At 35.3% G+C, this 22,099-nt stretch overlaps 1 protein-coding gene across 2 annotated transcripts in view; it reads left to right on the forward strand.

Annotated features, from left to right (window-relative positions):
* Positions 1-16,528, forward strand: part of PIBF1 (progesterone immunomodulatory binding factor 1) — a 105,447-nt gene extending 88,919 nt beyond the window's left edge. The window contains exons 15-16 of one of the 2 annotated variants that reach the window (XM_057366466.1): positions 13,007-13,183; positions 15,438-16,528. In XM_057366466.1, the coding sequence (XP_057222449.1) occupies positions 13,007-13,183; positions 15,438-15,494 (234 nt within the window). In that variant the 3' untranslated portion in view covers positions 15,495-16,528. The remainder of the gene's footprint in view (positions 1-13,006; positions 13,184-15,437) is intronic. The other variant, XM_057366464.1, reaches the window with a different exon arrangement.
* The last annotated feature ends 5,571 nt before the right edge of the window (positions 16,529-22,099 follow it).

Here is a 22,099-nt window from a genome sequence, read left to right on the forward strand (position 1 = left end):
AGAAGTGCAATTCTAGACTTTATCCATTGGCTTTCAAACTTCAGATGAAAATTTGGAAGGGCAGTCTGTCAGCACTCAGATGTTTGGCAAGAAGTTTTAGTAATAATTTCCTGAGGTTACATTTAAGAGGTTATAAATTTGCTATGCTTTGATGTACTAGCATTGTACTATTTCTTCAGAAATTTAAGATGCAGATGTGTCATAATAAAGAAAACTAATAATGTGCACAATTAAATCTATTTTAGCTTTTCAATTCAAACAGAGTGTAGAAACTGACTTCTAAAATCTTGAAAATTAACTATTATATTTTTAATGTGAAGTTCATAATCCACTGGGTTTTGGGGGAGGGGGAAGCAGAACAAGTAGAGCAAATGGAGAAGTTCTTTTTATGTTTCAAATAGAACTACTGTAGGAGACATAAAAATAAAAATGTGACAGTGGTGTAAGAGATGCCAATAGAAGACTTTAATAGGTGTTCTTCCAAGTGCTGAGATCAGTTTCCATTTGTATGAATATAAAGGACTTCATTTACAGTATTTTTTTAACTGCTTGAAATCACCAGGATGTGATGCAGTCTGGCAATACGGTAATTTTTGACATATAAAAGTAAAACTAATACTAAGAAATCATTGTCCTAAGAAATAAAAGGGTAACATTTTTGACATAAATGCTGCCAATTTATGCTGTTTACAATAGCCATTAATCTACAACACAGTTGTTTATGCAGATATGATTAGTTATAAGCACATGAATATTATACACTGGGTAAGAAGATATGACAACCTGTTGATATTTTATCTCCTTTACACATCTGTGCACTCACCGTACATTAGCAGCTGTGCATACAAGTGATAGAATGTAAACTTGCTGAACTAGTCACCTGTCTTATTGACACATTCAYGTGTTACTGTGCCAAGGCTCTTCAAGTGAGTTAGCAACCAGAAACCAGGCTCTGTCTGCTAGGGGACAAAGTAGAAAACATGTGGTAGTAGTTTAAATAAACATATTTTATATCAGTCAGTTAAATGGTAACAGATACATGGAGTTTGACTGCTATTTGTTTACTTGAATCCAGTTAGCTTATGTCAGTAAATTGTTGTGTCACTCAAATTGAGTGTTAATTCTGTCGAAATATGTGTATCTGAATTGGTAGGTAWCTTCAACTATATCAAGTTAAAATTTATTTTGGTCAGTCATTGCAAGCTCTTATTGTACTTGAAACATATTAAAGTATAAAAAACTCTGAGCTGTTCTTATATTAAAATGCTTATTGCCTGAGTGATGACTATTATGTTGAATTTATTTTCCAATTGGCAGGTGAGGAGCATTCTATATCTAATGTATRACTCACCATTTATGAGTAAATCTAATGCTTTTCCTTTACAACCATGTAACTCTTTCCCCTTTCCAGGTTTTCACAGTTTCTTATCAATATGTCAAAATAATCCTGTTTATTAACTGAATATTTCTCTGGCCTTCACCACAGTAATTGAACACCTGTCTCACAAATATTATACCCACAAGGAAGAGCAGAAGATTACACTATCCCTGTTTTGCAGAAGCAGTGATCAAAATAAAATAAATGTTGCATTGTCCAAAACTCCCCAGTGTGAGGAAGAGGTTAAGAGTTCACGTGTCCTAATGCAGGATCTTAATCGCAGCCATTTTTTTGTTTCTTACATGTTTCAGTTCAAAAGCCTGGAAAGAAAATCTCCTTAGTGTTTATTTTTCCTAACTAGACACAAATTAACTCTTGTCTCTAAGTCATCTTCTTATAAAGGAACTGATTGCATTTTGGAAGTAGTTTCACAAACAATTACATTTTCACTTTGTATCATTCTGAAAAGGCACATTCACTTTTTAATCAACGTCTCCTGAAAAAGGCCACTTTGCAAACTCCTTCCAGGCTCCTAAAAATTAAATCTTAAAAATTTAAAATGTAATTCTTTTTTAATTTAATCTGTAGGATGGATATTTTGTATTTTTATATCATATTTTCTAGGGGAAAAAAAGAGAAATTTCACAGCTGCCTGGAGCTCTTACATGAAAGAGATTAAAAGTCTAGCTTATTTTGTCCAAGCAAAYAGAGGATCTGGTGGGAGGCAAGAAAAGGAGATAAGCATAAGGCAGTATTGTGTAGGTAATAAGCAGGGATAAATACAAAACAGGTGAAAAAGGTGAAATTAAGAACAGAAAATAGTTATTTCAGTATCTTTAAAATGTAAAAAAAAAAAAAATCAGTCTTGTTTTTTAATTTATGATAAATGTTTGCCAAATGCATTTTCCAAGTGTGTTTAAGATTAGAGAGAGTCCATGGGTTCAAGCAGGAGGAACAGTTACTAATTAGTCATATTAGGATATGCATAGTTTATGAAGGSCTCTAAGAGCTTTTTCAGAGCTTCTAAAAATTGTCCAGGTGAAGTTTCCAAGGATTTAGATAAATGTCTATGAATGTTACACTTTAAACATGGCCATATGAATTTCAGAATTCCATGACGTTCCAAAATTCTAATGTTCACAGTGTTTGAGAATCTAGTAGGTTCTGTGCTTGCATTCATCCTATGTCAGTATCCTGCACCAAATCCTGGTAGTTCTCAATAGTTATGCTGGGTTTTTGCCCACTAGAACAAAAATGAAGTCAGATGTTCTTACTCTTTTTTTCCTCTTTTGTGGAGAAGCAAGGTGTCCTGTAGTATCTCTGCTTTTGCTTACTTTGACCAGCCACTTCTATATTCCCATGTTTGCCTTACTTTCATATTGTCCTTGGAGACTGCCCCACTGCTAAATTCCCTGTGCCCAAAGTTTAATTCCGTCTCAGCAATGACCTTGAGAATTCCAGATGGGTTTTCAGCATTTCATTATTAGTCATACTTTAAAGTCTGGGTAATACTCTCCTTAGCTGTAATTAAGTTATGCTGGAGTAGATTGAGTAGGAATAACGTAGGACAGAAAGCCAATGTGTTGGATTTAGAAACCTGGAGAGTAGTAACAGCTGCCATCTGCAAAAAAAAACAGAGGTGGAGAGAAGTTCAGACGCTCATAAAAAGCTTTGGAGTCATCGGGGGGGGCGGGGGCAGTACGTGTTTAATCAGGGGTGGAAGCTTAGTGGATAAAAGGAGTAAACTGCTTTGTTGGGGAGAGGGGAAGGAAGGGGTATCTGCAGGGGTTGGGAAGACACAAATGAAAAGATGTGATTGGTAACAGGTGCCTTTAAACAATCTCTATCTCTGCCTSTTCCCCCTCTCTTCTGTGTGAAAAGATTGTACACGATAATGTCAAAATTATTTGTGTTTCTAAAGTGAACGACTTCCTGCTCATCTATGTGCTGCAACTTGTTTTMTATAAAAAACGCTGATGTATAATGCTTCATTCTCTTTTTAAATGTTAAGCCACAGAGTAATTATCATTTTTCTTATGCTACGTTTATGTTCCAAGATTCTAGTTTCTATTAATGTTCTGCATGTTTTCTAAGTAGATTACAGGGACATTTCTGCATCACAAGTAAGCCCTGGAGCTATTCTCAGCTTTAAGCTTGGAGAAACAAAGTGACATTTACATTGCTAAATGAGTGTACAGAAGTTTCTGGCTCATTTTTTACAAAGAAAAATATGCTCCTAAGCAGTATTTCTCATCTTTTTGTTATCCATTTTGTTTCCGTCAAGCTTTAATAAAAATTTAATTCCAAATAGTACTGAATTGAGGAAGAGGAAGGAAGGACCTTGCATTGATTCTTTTCTTTGAGCTGTGTTATTCAGAATGTGTTACTATTTTTCCTATATATTCTTGTAAGAATTATCTTTCTATTCACAGTGGTATACACTGAGCAGTTGTGTACTAAATAGGAAGCTTCACAGGMAAAATGCAAATTACATATGGGTTATGGGGTGGAATTGGCATGTATATTTTAAATTATATGGTTTTGAAAGAGCCAGAATCAATTAAAGTGATAACTTTTTAAAYAAGGAATTGTTAATTGTTGATCAATCTGGAATAGTTCAGACTTTCTCAACATGTAACCAATGTTAATGTTTTTTTTTTCCTGTATGGGTTATGTATATTTCTGTCATATTCTACTGAATATCCAATTGTGTAAAAATTTTATTTTCGTTCATTTCATGGTAGCATTTGACTATTACCTAGTGGAAAGGGAATTTAAATACTCTGTAAGAAGTAACAATGGAAGAATTAAATTAGAATATTACCGTCTCAAAAAAATGCAGTAACTTCTACATAATAATTTGCACAAATAAGGTTGTTTTAACATATTAGCAATTAGCATTGCTAATATCCATTTCCTGTTAGGTGAACTTACACAACAAAGCATATTTTTTATTAAACATTGAGTAAATGAATGCCATGATGGCTTAGATTTAAAAAAAACTATTTAGAGAATTAGTCCTAGTTACAATTGCAAATATACTTCTGATCTACAGTACAAAAGTGAAAAACCTTAAGAATTTGATATGTTAGTTCTGAATTATGATATAAATTGTTTCCAGGTTTTGTTGAGAAGTTAGATTAAACTGTTAAGAACACATTTAAGATATATCTAAAATAGGCAGATATTTTTATGTATCTAAGAAGACAGAAGCTGTTCACTGGGGTGACTGGGACATTTTATTGTTGCTGCACTTCTAATGCATTCACCTTGTAAAACTGGAAGTGGTTTATAGATCCATATAGTCACAGATCTGTCAGCTCATTTTAAGGTATTTATATGCACTGGGATATAGAAAACTTGAGAATTAAGTGTAGTGCAGAGAAGCTATCAGCATCCTGCATATGGTCTAACATCTTTTCTCCATCCAGTTACCCGGTTCATTTGTTTGATCAGAACATTTCATACTGTCTTCCAGTTTCCAGCTTTACAATGTGTAGCCATGTGCCTTAGATGAGCATATGTGCAATTCTCACACCAGAATTCTTGCTGACTTCTCCTATTTYCAGCACAGCTGCAATTAGGATACCACGATGTCAAATACGCTCTGCCTTTCTTGAAGGATTTAACAATGACTTGTGATGAAGACATCACAAGCTGATTTCATAGGTGGTTGTTAAAATCATCTTTGAGATCTGTTATGGGTGTAGATTCTACTCCTGATAGTCACAAGCTCAGTGAGTTCCACTGTTGAAGCAGAATTTGCATCAGATGTGCCACTGCTTTCTATCCATCTGCAGTCTTAAATGGAATGGACTGACTGACCATTTGCTTCATTTTGCTGTCAGATCCAAATGGTGCTTCTGCGGTGTCTTTCTCCTCTTTCACACCTTGTCATCAATAATACAGTCCAGTGTTGTTGATTCAGTGCTAATGGTGTTGGTCTTTTTTCCACTTCCAGCAAAAAAAGGGAGACAGATAATTCATTCCAGGCTAGAGGCAGTCTTCTGCAGTGTGTCTTTGGCAGAAATAAAACCCCTGAAGGACAGTGCTAWAACAGGTCTTTGTGCGAATTGTCAGCACTTCTGAAAAGGAGACATAGGTACTACTTCTGCTCGTGAGTCTCATTGATAATGACACACATGGCTCCTTTCTCAAACGCACTCCAAAGTGTGAGTACCATACTCAAACTTCAGAGTGCTTTATGTAAATCATTGCTTATGTTGAAAGGTAGAACCAGGTTCTGTTTCAGTCACCTAGTTTGTTGTTGTCCAGAAATATGTTTATGCCAAGAATCCATACAGTGGGCTTCTTTTCTTTATCTCCTTTTTAACTGGTGAGCTCCAGTGCTGTTAAAGAGTCCTGCCAATGTAAAGWTGATCTGTCACGCTTGTGAAATGACAGGGTAGCAGAGATGGATCTTGCTATTTTAAAAGTATTTCATTTTAAAAATCTGTACTGTAGATACCTACATCTGAAAACCATTTAGGGATTGTAGTCATAAAGAAAAACAGGCACTCTTATAGTGTGATTTATTATAACTTCATTTAAAATAAGAAAAATTAATATTGCCTTTGAATTTCTCACCAACAGCTACATAGAGGAATCAAACAAGCTAGTTTGTGTAGGTTTAATATTRTTACTGAAGATATCTAAAAATGAATGTGAGGATGTCCAGTATCCAGGATAACAAGTATCCAGTCACAACTCCAAAACCAAACTGCAGAGTTCTCAGATCTGTCTCCACTTAATATTTGCAATTAAATGATAAAACTTCATTTTTAACACACCTTTACTTTCACAAAAGTTACAGTAGGAGTCTAAGAGTGATCCAAATAAGGAACTGCACAGGACTTCTTAGGGGGCAATAATCTCAATATTTTCTCTACCTGACATGCCCATTAAGCTTGACCCTAGTGAACACCTTGAGACAGACAACTGTGAAGATGATTCTTTCTGAACCAACCTGCCCTGCCTTTTTCCAAATTAAGATCACTTTCACTCAAGAAAGAGATATAGGAAGTATAAAGTTATTTATTTTTTTCTCTGAATCTTCTCATGAACATTTTTATATTGAATATGAATTTATAATTCTTGCGAGACTGAGAAATCATTCCAAAATATGCTGTTTACAGAACACTACCAAATGGGTATATCATTATTAAATGCTGGTTTAGCTTTCTCAAATCAGTTTTCTTTCACATACACGTAGCCTCAGTTTCTGAACTCTGCTTTTCCCTGTGCAGACTTGTTTGAAGACTGCAATAGCTACATAAATAAGAGGAAATGTGCATGTGAAGACAGATTTCACTGACTTGCCGTGAACATATTTTTCCTCCCAATATGTCTATCTTCCCTCACTTGTATATTCTAATGTATTTATTGTTTTTATTGTTCATGTTATTTTAGAAACACAGCCATAATAGTCACCAGGCTGCTACATTTGAAGCTACTATTTGGCTTCCACATTGAGAAGAGTCCAGTCTCTGGACTCAAGTTGTGGTGCGCTGAGTTGCGTTATGAAGCAGTTTTTTGTTCAATCCCTTCCACGCATAGGGAATGTACAGTCAACCTCCAAACTAGATACATATTTTACTTTGAGTTATGGTTTAACCACATGGGGACCATATGGCAGTTAAAGTGAAGAATACAAGCTTTCCACAGGAGGTCCTTATAATACATGCTTTGCTCTCACTCTACAGGAGACTTACGGATTGGAAGTGGGAATATTCATCTAAAATTGTCACATTARTGCTTGATTCACAAATTTTGAGAGACCTTAACTTTTGATGAGCATCTCTGAAGGAGGAGACCTCTAGTTTTATCTCTCTTTCAGCTGATTTTTCTGATTTTGACAGTGAAATTGGTTTTCTGTGCTATTCTTTTGTACTGTGTTCTTTTCTAGAAGCACTTGTCAGTCATCAAAAYTCAGTGGTTCTGCCAGAACCTGATGTATTTTCTAGGGCAGAAATCTCCTGTTCAGCTTCCACAATACAAGTTCTCTGCTTAAAAATTGAGTTATAATCCAAGGTGAAGTTTGCAATWGTACATTCATATATCTATGCAATTGTAAATCTCATACAGAATTCCTGAATTCTATATGCAGAGCTATAAGTAGAATGTCGTCATGATAAATTTCAGTTAACTGTACATACTATTATCAGGGTCACTTTTGCTTTAGAGGAYATTTATCTGAGTCTGTAACCATGGGCTTTGCTTCATGAGGAAAGAGTCAGATGGGTCTGACACACACTGGCTTCTTCTATTATTTTAGTGGTATGAAAAAGCCACTCAATTTACATCAGAATGAGCTATCTTGAGAGGACATAGGTAAATACCTCTTCCTACTGAGGATTTCCAGCTGTTTGGTTTGATCTATATAAAGCTTATTTTTAAGATCACTGGATGGAGATTGTTTGAGGTGCAAGAYTTGCCTGCCGTAAGAACCTAGGAACTGACATGTATGTAATTGATTCCTGTTAGCCAKTTATTTTTCTTGAGACTGTTATTTTGTATCTGCTTCCAGAGYATGACATGTAGATGCATCTCATTTTGACTGCTTAAATAAATTTACATAGTTGCTATAACTATATACACATAATGTTAAGTGCTATTGCGAGCTTTTGAGTGCACACAGGATTTTTTCTTCCTTTGATTATAATTACATGACAAGAGACAGTAACAAAAAGAATTTATACTGTTGACAATTCACTGAAAAAGTTACTATCTTGGTACTATACTCGATTATGTTGCTTAATGCAGGCAGTTWTTTCACATACTTCATCAATTACATGATAAAAGAGCACTTCTTTATGCTTCAATCATTTCCCATATGAGACAGCTCTTTTTCATTTTGCTTTGACAGTATAATCGTGGTTTGGGTTTAATGCTTAATATTATGTTAATTTTGAATTAGGAAAACATAAGATGGTCTTTTGGTAYGTGTATATTTGAGCATGTATCAAGGACATCAAAACCAATGTTAATAGAGTTCCCTTTATAGTATTCACAACTCAAAATATTTCTATATTTTCTGTGGCTGCATGCCTTATTGTTGCATTTGCTTATCTTCTAGTTGCATTGCTAGTTGAAGGAATCAAATTTTATCCTTTGTATTCCAAAACTGATCTTCGGTCTCCCATTTTTCTAGGTATTATTTCAATTATCCATTATAGATAAAATCTGTTTTAATGAAACTACAGCATTTTACTTTAAGCTCAAACATAATTTTAAAATCTCAGGATTTTCTGAAGTATGAGTAATATGAGCAGGTAATTTACTTTACATTTTTAAAATTACTTACATTTCCTTGGTTTGGTTCTTTTAACACTATTTTAAGGCTTAATGATTTTCAGTTAGTTCCACAATACCAACACTGCTAAATTAGCATTTAGCCTAATGAATTAGCAAGACAGAATTTGGGAAATATGCCAAACCAGAAAACATTTTAATTAATGGACACCATGGAAAAGTCTGCTGTCAATCCTTTGTCTGTACCTAAATAAAGAGTCATAGAATCACTAAGTTTAGAAAAGACCTCTAAGATCATTGAGTCCAACCTTTGTATCTCSTTCTCTGCTTGTGTATTGACACACCAAATTGCTTCTGCTATTTTTAACTCRGGTTGTTGGACATAACTTACCAAAAATAAAAGGAAATAAGCAAGTAGTTTCTTCTGACACTATTTACAATGCAATACATGCTACCTTACTTCACCTCCTGCTACATAACTCCCTGTGTTCTCAGTCCATTCATTTTAATCACTTACTTTGAGTTCCAACTCCTTTCTGGTTATGTATGCAGAATTTTAAATTATTCTTTTATAGCTCAAGTAATCTTTACTAAATGTGAATTAATATGTATAAGTAAGTGAAATGCAGGATGTTAGATTGGTCTAAAGTATGAATCTCTGTATGTTTTGGAAAGCTTGCTAGTAGATAATCTGTGGTTGAAAGCTTGTTCTAAACACACAGGTTTTTTTTAAGACAGTAATTTGATACTTCAGATATGTGTGCAAGGGGAATTATGATTGCACATTGGCTATTCAGGATGCAGGTTGTTTYACGCAAAGTAGGAGCCTGGGAGAAGTAAACGATAAGGAGAGTAAGGTGAGAAATGGATTCAGTTTATCACAACTAAATTTAAGTATCAAAATGGAGRTGTCTGTGGTGATGTATCTTTCTGTGCTTTATAGTTAACAGCAGCCTAATCAGCACGGCTCATGTTACAATGCCAATAGTGTCCCACTTCCGAATGCAGTCATTTTCCAAGCTACGTTGTTCATAAAGGAAAATTAGATTCCTAGCTCATGGCTGCATAGTTGTGTTTAGATACATCCATTTATGTTTTTAAGCTCAAATGAAATCCCACTTAATGTGTCACATAGCCTTGATTTTCAGGATTTGTGCTGGTGCACAGAACAGCATCATTAACAAAAATTCATTAGGTTGCTGTGGACAGCCTTTCAAAATATTTAATAATACAGTCCTGATACTTGTTTGTATGGGCAATACTAATTGTACATAAGCACTGTTTTTGTGACAGCTGCACAGGTTAATTTTTCCCTTGTGTCATCTTAACCCACCTTTTTTTGCCACCTGCATTGTTTTCCATGTATCCCCACTGCCRCGTCCCCACAGAATGTTGCGTAAGCGGTGAGTGGGTGCTTGTGTTCCCATGGCTTGTGACAGTGAGACCAAAGGTGTAAAGCCAGCCCAGGGAGGAGCTGGGTGAATCCACTCAGAGGTGTTGGTACTCATAATCCTCCCARGAAGGATTGCTGTCTGGCTCTCCAAAGCCAAAGTCCTCAGACCTGGAAGCTTCAACACAGTGACACACAGCTTGCATAGCATTGCTTGTATGTCCCAGAGCCAGCATGGCAAAGATCAAATACTTCCACAGAGAAATTGGGAAATACAGAGCTTTAGCAACGGGCACTAACTGAAAGAATATTGTCAGTAAACAACTTGCACAGCTCCGCCTGCACATAGAAACATTGAGGCAGAAAAAAATGCAAAATTTTTAATCATCCATTTCTCTTAACATCTTCCATTACTTAGCTTATCCTGAAATTAGTACACGTCCTTCTAGACAAAAGATTCTTCTCATCTCCTTTGAACGCTCTAGCTACTTTCCCCTTTTTCATAAGGTCTTGTTCCCACTGGAACAAGTTCACGTATTTCTGCTAAGTACAATGTCCAGAGTTGCTTTTTTCTTGCTAGTTTTCTAAAYCAACTTGCTGGATTTTAAGATTGGAAAATAATGTTCATAGAATCAAGGTAGCATGCCAGCAGTAGCAGGTAGTGCTAATGACTGTTTGGAACTTAAAAGGGAAGGTAAGAATTAAGAACATGTTCCGTAGCAGAGAAATTTAAAGAGATGGTTAAAATTATTTCAGTTGACGACAGAACTTTGTTTTCAGTATTTTCTTTGTTGAAAACAGCAAATCTCTTGCAAATATGTTGGGCCCATTTTCTTTCCTCGTTTAGCAGTACACATACCAGTAATTCTATTGGATTCAGTGTTTCTTGTGCTATTTATTTTGCCAAGGTTCTTACGGTCTTTCTTGCTAAATGTGGAGGGAGTTTAGAGCAAATATTAAGGCAACCTTAGCTAAATCCTCATGATAAATTTGGCTGTGATGTCTTCGTTGTGGGCTAATTTTTCCTCCCCACTCCCTGTCATTCCTTCCTATAGCTTCACATTAGAGAACCCTCCTGTCACAAGGGAAGCTTGTATGAGAGCTGACTCTCCAGAGCCTATTCCAAGTCTGAAAACAGACAGTGCTGTCAAGTACAGGACAGATTCTGTAAAGTAGAGAAGACTTTAAAACTGCCAACAAGAGAATTTGACCCTACACATACAAGTTTCAACTCTCTTTCTGAAATAAATCTGTGTGACAGTTTTTGGGTTTTGCCTTGTTCAAACGTGCAGCTATTTGGTCCACAGAATAGCACAGTTTAAGTATAGGAACACCATTTGCTAATGTCAAAACATTGTTTATGTACAATTTAATCTCCCRTGATGGTGTATTTATTTGCTGTATACTTGCTTGAGTTATTTTCATCTAGAAATTCTGTCTATGTGTTGCTTTGGCAACATCTTTGCAGAGTTTACAACTTTGAAAAACATGTTGGCATCAGCTATGCAGTCCTTTTAAACAGCTGCTCTGCAGTCATGCTGTTTCAACATGCCACCACACATGGCTGAATTATGCAAATAGTTAATATTAAATGACTGAGATACAAGAACAATTTGTACACTCCATAAAGCTGATCTGTGGAGTGTAACTTCCATTCATGTAACAGTGTGACAATTTAAAGGCTACAACATGTTTCTTTTGACTTTGTATCTTGTATTAAAGGCAGCAGTGGACAGAGAGAAGGTTTATGGCTGGAGTATTTTAAAATGCTGAGTTTTTTTTTTTAACTCATTACTAATAATTCAGTGAAAATAGAATGTGCATCAATGTAATTTTCTGGCAAGTATTAAATAGGTATGATATAACAAATATTTGTCATTCAGCTATAAACATGAATTACCCTTTTCTGGTTCAGAGGTAAGACAGAATGTTAATTGTATATAAGGCTACTACAGTTATGTTGCTTATTGACGACAACACCATTTGTAAGAAGCAAGCAAACAAAAACATTAATAGTTGAAAAAAATTAAAATGGTCTTAAAATTTACATTGAAAGGCTTTTCTACTGATCTTGCTGTTCTAATTCTGCAATAATGAATGTGCTAAATAATAGTACTAATAACATGATTATAATATTACTATTACTGCTTTCAATTCTGTAACTTATTTTATAGTAATCATACCCATTWCATGGGGTGGAGGGGGAATGTTAGGCAGTAGGTGTAGTGACAGGTGACAGAAGATGTCCAGTTAAAGTCAGAAAATGCTGTTTTTTCCTTTCTTGCTCTACTGTACATTTTGAATAATCTGTTTTGTTCAGCTAAGTATTAAGGAAAGATTACTTTTTGAATTCAACTTCAATAATTTCAAAGCAAATTATTATGATATCAAAAAAAAAAAAAAGGCTGCATTTCTATATGTTCTCATTCCTTTATCCTGACTGGAACTTTCATTTTTCAGAGAACTTCTTTTCCATTCTGATCCTCTTTTTGTGATACATCCTCTAAARGTTTTTCATTGAGTTTTTGTTTTCTAATCTGGATATAAGACATATATTTCTAGTAATGTATTTGTAAAATTTCTGTGCAAGACCTAGTGTTCAAGAGTACAAGTTGCCACAGTCGTTCAAATTAGATTTGTAAACTCCCTCAGCCTGACAAAATAGATGCAAAAAAAATCTTTTAAATGAAATGGAAGTCTAACTTATAAGAGATAGTGTGTTTCTTACTGCACAATAAATGTTCTCTTTTGCAGCCTTTAAGCAAGACAAAATTTGAGTTGTATAAATCCTCTGTGCCTATTTTATTTTCTTACTTTGCTAGGGTCCAAGTTGTAATCTTATTAATTATAGCAAGGATATGTTCTTCTTTTTTAGATTTGCTGATCCRCATTTGGTGAATATAAATTTATTATTAACAAATAAATATTTAATAGGTTCAAATGTATTTAACTGAATAACTTAGCATTGTTCTTTTGTGGTTTTATAGGAACTAGCCACAATGAAGCAGATTATAATTAATCTACATGGTAAACGCAATGAACAAAATCTACCTCAGTCTCATATTGATGTGAAAAGTGCAGTTGGAAAAAAATCAAACTCTTTGGTGAAACTGCTGCCAGAACCTGAAGAAGAAAATGTATTTACACCTAAGCCAACATTATTTGTAAGTACTATGGTTAAAATAAGTGCCAAAACTTCTGATGGTTCTCCTCACTTTTTAAAAAGAAAAAAAAAAAAAAAAGGATTCATCCTCTAAAGAGATGTATAATTAATTCAGGTAAATACTTGCAGTTCTTTATGGAAACAGCCAATGTTGAGGATAAAAATTAATTATGTTTTCTAGCTATTTGGTTACTTTCTACATCTTAAGTTCACAGCATACAAGGTTTGTTTTTTTTTAAAAATGCCACTGTTGTATTACAATACTAAGAGTGGTTGGCAACATTTTAGTAATTGCAGGGATTCACAGACCATGTATATTAATTTAAATCTGCCCTGATTGGGTATAAGTGGAGTTTGTGCATATCTATATTGAGAAGCAGGAGTGAAGAAATAGGTGTATTTYGTTATACTTATGTTCATGTATGGTAATGTGTATATGCATATGTATCTAACTATATATAAAAAATAGAACACCAGCATTTATATCGCTTCTGTTGCTAAGGATGCCTGATTTCATAAAATCCTGTTTTCCTCCTTCAAAAAGTAAAAGCTTGGATTTTAGTATTTGAAGTGGCCCACTTCAACGTAATGCTTCTGGTATTGGAATGCTTCATGAAAATGGTTTAGAAATTTCTGACTTTGACTGTCTGAACTGATAGAGTCAAGACAGCCAAGTTGCAATGCTGAATCACAAAACAAATCATGACTCTTACTTCTTCATGATGCTTCTTTCTCTGGGGTAGACTGGGTGTATGCAGACTACATGGCATATATGCTGATTTKGTCCAAAGAGAAGTCTTTTCTTTTGTCTTCTTTTTTTTTCCTGGTGGAGACTTTAGCATACAGTGTCTTAAACACTGTAGGTGTTCTATTGCAGCACACCAGATACTGGGTTTGTAACAAAAAAGGAGGAAATTACAGCATCTCTGGGACATGATKTGAGGACACTTGAAGTTTTTTAGGGGTTCAAAATTTGCTTGAATAGCATTATTAGATTAAACACAGGCTTATCCAGTGCTGTCTGATCCATAGTCCTTTTKGTAGTGCTAAATCATGCTGCCCAAACTTCGTCTTTGATGGAGCTGTTCAGTGATCCAAAACAYAAACAAACAGTTTGTGTAGATGATCCAGGGTTTCAGTGGGTAATCTGTCCTGTTCTACTTAGGGATATAGAAACAGTGTAGGAATCCAGAAAAACTGCATTTACATTTACATTTAGAAATATTGTAACTAATTTCTCTGTGAAAAATTCTARTCTTTGCAGACTTTGGAGCAGGCAACTGAAAATGGGCAGATGGCACAAGTTTTCTTCTTAGACASGAAAAGAAATCAGTAGTCATGTGAAAATACTGCCAGTTTAAGTCAATTCTAGAATTTTAAAAGCTTGTTCGAATAGAGCAGATTTATTTTTGTAACTGAAGCCTTTAAAATGAATAAAGTATAATTTTTAATTGAATGCTTATTAAGTTTCTTGGAGGAAAGAATGAATAGAGAGCAGACGGAAAACAGAACTTGAAAGGAAMAAGTTTTGGGACAAGAGACTAATGAGAAAGTCCTCACTAAAATGAGAGATTATAGCCAACCCTGGAAGCAGAACAGTCCTTACCTTGTTCCACATCCACTTGATTTGTTTTATTTCCATTAAAACTTAAACTATTTTATTTCATAAAAACYACCACTGAATTTGCCAGAAGAATGAGCAATCCTAACTGTGTAGCAGTAACCCATAGGATTATGAAGGCAAGAAAAAGTTGCTCACAGGTATTTCTCTGCAATTCAAATACCTTCTACAATGTCAGAAAACTACTGAATTCTTTTTCAAATTACTGAATTTCTATTTTCAATTATAATTTTTTAAGAACTATATTTCTGCATAAAGTGTTGATCAATTTTGGCACACCTAATATCTCTTTTCTAAGATCCATTCCTTTCTCAGCTGGCAAAGTCAGATGATACTTCAAATCWATCCTATTTATGGCACAGTTGATGCATGTTTCTATTGTGACAGATTTTTTTTTTTTTAATAATTTTGTTTTTACTGTGTAATTGGCTTTTTATAACCTGTAGATAGGGAGATTTTAATACTGGCATGTTGTAAAAGTAACTTTAAATGCATAGTTTTCATTTTAATATTTGCATTTAAGCAAATAACTCAGTTATCACTGTGAACTACATGGGAAGGAAGGACATGTGTAGACTGCATGTTTTTCTTCTGGTGTTCACTGTCTCTCAATTAAATGTCCTTTCTTTTACAGACAAATAAAGAGGCACCTGTATGGTACAAGAAACTGCAGAAGAAAACATCACCATAGCATTTTTCCAAAATTATTCAAAATAGTCCTTTGGGAAGATTTTCATCAAAGAAGATTGTTTTCACCGTAATGATGCCCATTTTACTATAAAAGCAAACAATTGTTTTAATTGTTTCAACTGTTCTTTTGTAACTGTCAAATAATCTCATGCTTCGTAAAATAATTTCTAGATSTGTCATGCGAATAAAATGGGTGGAMACAATGCATGCAGTTATTTTACCAACTATATTTGAGTTCTAAAATATGAATAAACACTAGTGTGTTGTACACATTACAATCTGGGCAGTTAAAGGATGTTTTATCCAGAGTGTTCAAATTAATGCACRTTTTAGCTTTTTTATATTGTTTTTCCTGGACCCTGTGTTTCGTGCCACATTCCTTGCAACTATGCTGACTTAAGGAAATTTTTAAAATATACATAAGTTAGTATCAAACTGTATCCTACTTTCTATGAAGGAAATTCATGTCATCTGCAAAAGAATTTTTTTATTGGCCTGGATTTGTAGTTTATCACTTGGTATCATTTGTATAACCAAATAGGCATTGAAAATACTTCAAAGAAGCAATAAAATACATCTTAATTTTCAGCACTGATTCTTAATGGCTAGATAGTAGTGCAGTTGCATCAATGTAGTAATAAAAATAGAACCATGATGGGTGAGGACTGTAGCATATAATGGGAAAATGGGTAATTTGCCATATTTAATTGTATGAAAATAAACCCCATCTTCCAAGAACACATTCTACTTCTTTTCTCCACTCCATCATCTATTCTGACTATACAAAAGTTCTCTAATATATCAAAGCACAGTGTGGTATGTTTCTATGTGTAACATAAATACAGAAGTTTTAAGTACTGCATRCTGAAAATAAATCTCAGATTTTATTTTAGAGAAAGCTCCTTCTTCTTAGCACCTTTTTCCAAGCTCCTTTTCCCTTGACAATATCTCTTGAACTGATTATTTTTTCCTACCAGGATATGAACAGTAATTATTTACTATATAATACTGAGCTATATCAGGCTACAATTCACAGTTACTCTCTTCTTCATTTTCTAAACAACAGTTTGAAGCACAGTACTACTTCCTCTGCTCCAGGAAAGCTTCAGTTTCTTTGCTTTTTTGCTTTTCTAGTTCTGAGAGAGCAAGGTAAAAATGCTGGCAATTTTGCACGTGACAGGTTTAAAATTATCATTCTGTGAGTGAGGGAGGCCAAGTGTGTAGACAGAGGTAATAAATTTTATTAGATTAACTGCTGTTCACTGGGGAAAAGATCACACTAACTTTTGGGCTCACAAACCTATCTGTACAGTCATTTCTAAATAACTGGTTTCATGAACTCTAGGTTTTATCTAACTTATATTTTTATATTAATAGAACCCTTAACTTTTATTTCCTATGGAACAGCTCCCATATGCAGATACTATTTTTGTGGTTTGTAATAGACACTTTATATGATTCAGTCCCTAATTGAACTTCCCAGACTGTCCTGTTTGTCTGATATCAATGAATAATTAATAAATTGTACTATCTAGAAGGACTGTGAGCTATTTTAGGCAAGATACTAGTTGAAATTTTAAGTATTTTCAATTTTTTCTCCTATKGTATCTTTATAGACAAATTGGTGAGATTCAGACTGTAAAGTGGGCTACACACCCACCTCAACAAAACACGATGAACATTTTAGTGTCCAGCTGGAATAGTGTCATTCCTTGTCAGGTTCATAGGCAATACCAAATTTGAGGGAGTAGTCTATACACTGGAGGGAAAGGTCTCAGAGGATCTCAGCAGGCTGGAAATTGAGTCAACAAGAACCATATGAAGTTCAATAAAAGCAACAGCAGTCCCACATCCAGGATGGAATAACCCCATATGCCAATGCTGCTGCAAAGCAGCTTGACAGAAACGGCCTAAGGTCCCAGTGGATAGCAAATGGAATATGAGTCAGTAATGTGCCAGCCAGCCACATCCTKGGTGGTTATTGCCAATAGGATAGCCAGCATATGCACGGAAATGATCCTTCCCTTCTGTCTGGCGCATGGGAGGTCAAATCTGTTCACAAAAGCCATTGYCATATTGCAGTGAGCCCAGCAGAGATGCACCGAGATGCTCAGGGGCTGAAGCACCTGATGTAGAAGGGGAGATGGAAAGAGCTGGACTTCCACAGCCTTAATATTAGAGGACTTTGAGGAGGAACTTGTAATCTCCAAAATGGGATGGTACAGAGGCAACAGAGCCGTACTCCTCTCAGGGGTGCACAGCAATAGCGCTAAGAGACAATGGACACCAGATGGAGCACTAGAAAATTCAATTAGCTATTATGAAAAATGCTTTTACTGTAAGGATGGTCAAATACTGGAACAGGTTGCCTGGACAGGTGGTRGAATCTTCATCCTTGGAGATGTTCAGAATTCCACAAACTCCTGAGCAAACTGGTATAATTGGACCTGACTTTGAGATGGGCTAGATGACTGATTTTCAGAATTCCTGTCCRACTTAAATTGCTCTGTGGTGTTATTCCTAAACATACTGATATCAGATAGTGACATTAATTTGSTTTGTACTATCCAAAAGGCAAAATTCTGTTTAATTTTTCCATGGAAATGCAATACACAGAAACATTTTTACTCTTAGAGAATAACTGCATTGTAAATTTCTGTGTCTCCCACGCAGCCTGATTTTCTAAGAGGGCTGACAGAAATTTAGGCTGATTTTGTGGGGAAAKTTTACTGATATTTAAACAGTTCTTCAGGTGACAAAATGACTTATTCTGTCAAAGGGTTGTGGGTTTTAGATTTATTTTAATTATTAACAAGGTCCATCTTTAAATGTAATTTATTAGAAGACACTGATAACTCGCAGTGCTGTTGGTAAATTCTTGTAATCCATGTAGTCCTTGTGTAAATCTCCTTGGTATGTTTTTTTTTTCTACTTGAAGACTATTTTTCCTGTGATTCTTCACTGGGCTCCAAGGCCATAATTAATTATCTAGGAGGAGACCTTCTAAGCTTCTCATGAGAAAGCTAGAATGTCACTTAAATGTAACAATTCAAATGTGAGATGCCCTACAGCAAAAATTAATGAAGCTTTTTGCTCTTTAAGTAATGAAGAGGCTCAGTTGCAGTACCTGTACAGCACTTTTACTGATGTTCTTTCTCACAAACATAGTCGTCAGATGAATTATTCCAAAATTACTCTTCATGGTCTTTGCAGTCTCCTATTGTCACAGGCCTTGTGTCGATKATGTGTGAGTCAAAAATAATGAAGTAAAGAGAAATTTCTACGGGTAGTCAAGCATGTAAGCAACTTGTGACTGAAGTGCCCAAACCACGTAATCGTCCTCAGTTCCTCTTTTTCAAACCAGAGGCAGCAAAGCCAGAAAAAAAGGTCTATCCACTATTACATTTCTTGGTACRTTAAGTAGGTGTTACTTAAGTGATAAATTTCGTAAATACATGGGTTGAACAGGAAAGAAAGAAAGACAATGCTTTAAAGCAGGTTAGGATTTTGGGGCCTTATTAACACTGTAATTGCTTTCTCACCTTTCTGTCCCTTGTCCAAAGCCAAGAAGCTGTAGTGCATTAAGGTAATCTCTTGTTTGACGAAAAAATTGAAAACATAATTGATTTGTTAATAAGGACCTAAACTTCTAAGACTTAGTGCTGAATCCTGTGGTCATAAATCACTGACACTGTAGTTTTAAAATATTTTCTGGACAAAGAAACAATATGCCTTTTGAATTTATAGTCTTTACTCTGTTGAGGACTTTCTGTACAAAACAACAATGAAACTTTTAAAAAGAGGAACATCTTTAAATTCAAATGTTAGTTGTCTTAGTATCTGTAAGTACCTTTGGGATACAATTTCCTACCTCTTATACATTAGCTGTTATTTTCTTTTTCAGTTATACTTTTTTATGATACCTAATTCCAGAAAAAAAAAAAAAAAAAAAAAAAAAAAAAAAAAAAGGAACACTTAAGTCTATTAAACTTCTGACATCTGCAAGATGGTCATGCAGAATTCTTTTACTCCTGGTAGGCATTCATTAACTCCCATGTCTTTGAAAGACATGACTCAGAGAGCATGACATTGTACAAACAAATTACTACCTTCTGAAGAAGTATTTATGTTATTATGTATATGTGTCTCAATCAATTGTCAGTCTGCAGCACATTTACATGAAAACAGATTWATACACAAACAGTTTGACTCTGTAACATCCTGTCATCTTTCAGGGTTGTGCTTATTAGGAAGGTCTACTGAGGAAAGCATTTCTCTCCCTGTTAGCTTTCCATTTAATAGATCACATGCCATACTTCTTACTGAGTCAAAGAAATGTATCCCTGGTATTTTCTTATACCAAAGAATATCGAGAATCTGTATTCATTCTTGACCTTTGAAAATGAAACAAGTATCTCTACAAGATCAAGTTTTGCTTAGCGTCTTTGGACAATATTATCCCCTTCTTAAATTCCTAGGATTGATTGGGAACTCTTGACCTTTAAAACGCATACTTCCGCAGCTGAATTAAGGCAGATACACTTAGGGTATTTCAGACTGAAGCTGGGCAGCAGCGGCAGAGCAGAGGGTGCCAACTCTCTGGGGATGGCATCGTGAGCGGAAATGGGCAGCAGTTGGGCACTCTGGAAGGGTGAGTGGTGAGTACTGCAGAAACTTTTAGCAGCAGAAGTAGATACAGCTCTTCACAGATGTGAGACCCTCTGAAGCTCTTCTAAGCCCTCTGCTGACAGCACAAGAGCTACAAACTTTCTTCCACAAAGTTCATTTTTTGGAGTTCCCTGTGGTTCTTTCCTCACTGAAAAGTTTTCCATAACAGTAAATACCTGTGGTTTTTGTTTCTTGGTTTTTCTTTTAGAGAGAGAACGAATGTTTTTTCTCAGAACATTGGAACTAGGTTCAAAAAAATGGTGAATTTCAATCAGCTTACCCTTTAAAGTATGAAGGGGACAAAACCTCCCAGAAATGTCATTCTCTTCAAAGGAGCAAATGGCAGGAGTATTAAATGTAAGAAGTTAGGATTGATCATGGAAATAGCTTTTACTCAAAAACTTACATGTTTTCACAGACTCTGTGCCCTTTTTGAAGATACTACAGAAATAACCACAGTAAAAGAGAATGCCGCTTTGACTGAAGCAATAGAATCAACTTTGTTTGACCATGAATAATTGAAGTCTTTGTGTTAATGCTCCTTTTAAGGGACTAGTGGATCAGCAAATGTAACTTAATTGCAGGAAAAGTCTTATGGATGGAATTTATGACTGTATTTCAATGAAAGTCTTTTCATTTTTCCTTTTGGTTCAATAGAAAAAGGATTACTTAGATTATTCAATGTTGCAGCTGAAACTGTTAGCAGCTCCCAATAGTCCTGTTTTTCATGATTTTAGAGATAGATATTGTGGCATGCAAGACTCTCTTTTGCTTTCTTACTTGTTTCTTTAAAAGAACTTGTTTCTTTGTGCATTATTAGGTAGTGTTTGACTTCTRCAAGGGAATTTTAATATGCAGTATATATATGGGTTTTAAACAGGATTGTTATCTAAGTACCATGGTCCTTTTTAGAAGAAAGAGTTGAAAATATTCCCACTGAGTTCTGTCTCTGAGACCTSTCTGAGACCTTGAGAGAGGGTTGATTCTCTCCCAAGCTTTCTCGTGCTCCCCATTGCTGGTGCAGGGCCACACATAAAGGAGACCTGTCACTSTGTGTTTCACAGGACTGTGGTTTCCAAGCAGGGTAAACACAGATTCACACATTGTCATCCACAGCTACATGTAAGACATTCACAAAAATTTAGTATCACCCACCTCCTCTGTGCACTRTGGGAAGTCTAAGCAAGGGAAAAATACAGTATTTTGGTGCAATCTATTCACTTGCCAGCTTTTCCTTCCTGGTTTGCACATAAATAACATTCTAGTGAGTCTTCGTTTTTGGACATTGAAAAGAAAGCAGCTTGGAAGTCCTGCAAGGATGGCTAAGTCTTTTTTCATATGTTTCATCAGAGATGTTCTATGCTCAGGTACTGACCAGGCAGCTTTTAAAAGATCATTAGGACCGCTTCTTACACATTAATCTTTATTTACTAATTTATTATTTAAATGCTAAGTCCTCAGAATCCACTCAGTATTTATGATTAAAGGAGTACGTGCCTGAAAGTAACAACAAGCAATAAAGGGACTAATATGTCAGTGACTTGAGTCTTACTGAATTAGCACATTCCTTGTCATTTTGTGTCATTTCTTTCATTATTGCAGTAATTAACGTTGCAGAATTGCATTTGTGCCATTCAGCAGGGAAGGGAGAACAATAACAGTGTTTACCAGCAGCAGGAGGGAGCTTACCTTTCTTTCTCAACCCCATAAAATCTCTGCAGGCTAATCTCAGTGTGCAGCCAGGGTGCTCTCCTACACAATGGAGACTCTCTGAAACCTCCCTGAGGGAAACCTGAGTGAGCTGATTAGATCTCTTGTCCAAGAAAGCCAAATACCCAATCCTATGAAATATAGCGGTTTTTCATTCTGATTCACCGTTTCTCATCTGTACAGGCTGCAACCTTTGTCACAAAGAYTTACACCATGATAGTAATTCTG

Source organism: Malurus melanocephalus, unplaced genomic scaffold, assembly GCF_030028575.1.
Source record: "Malurus melanocephalus ecotype Western Australia unplaced genomic scaffold, MMel_1.1 scaffold_66, whole genome shotgun sequence".
NCBI lineage: Eukaryota > Metazoa > Chordata > Aves > Passeriformes > Maluridae > Malurus > Malurus melanocephalus.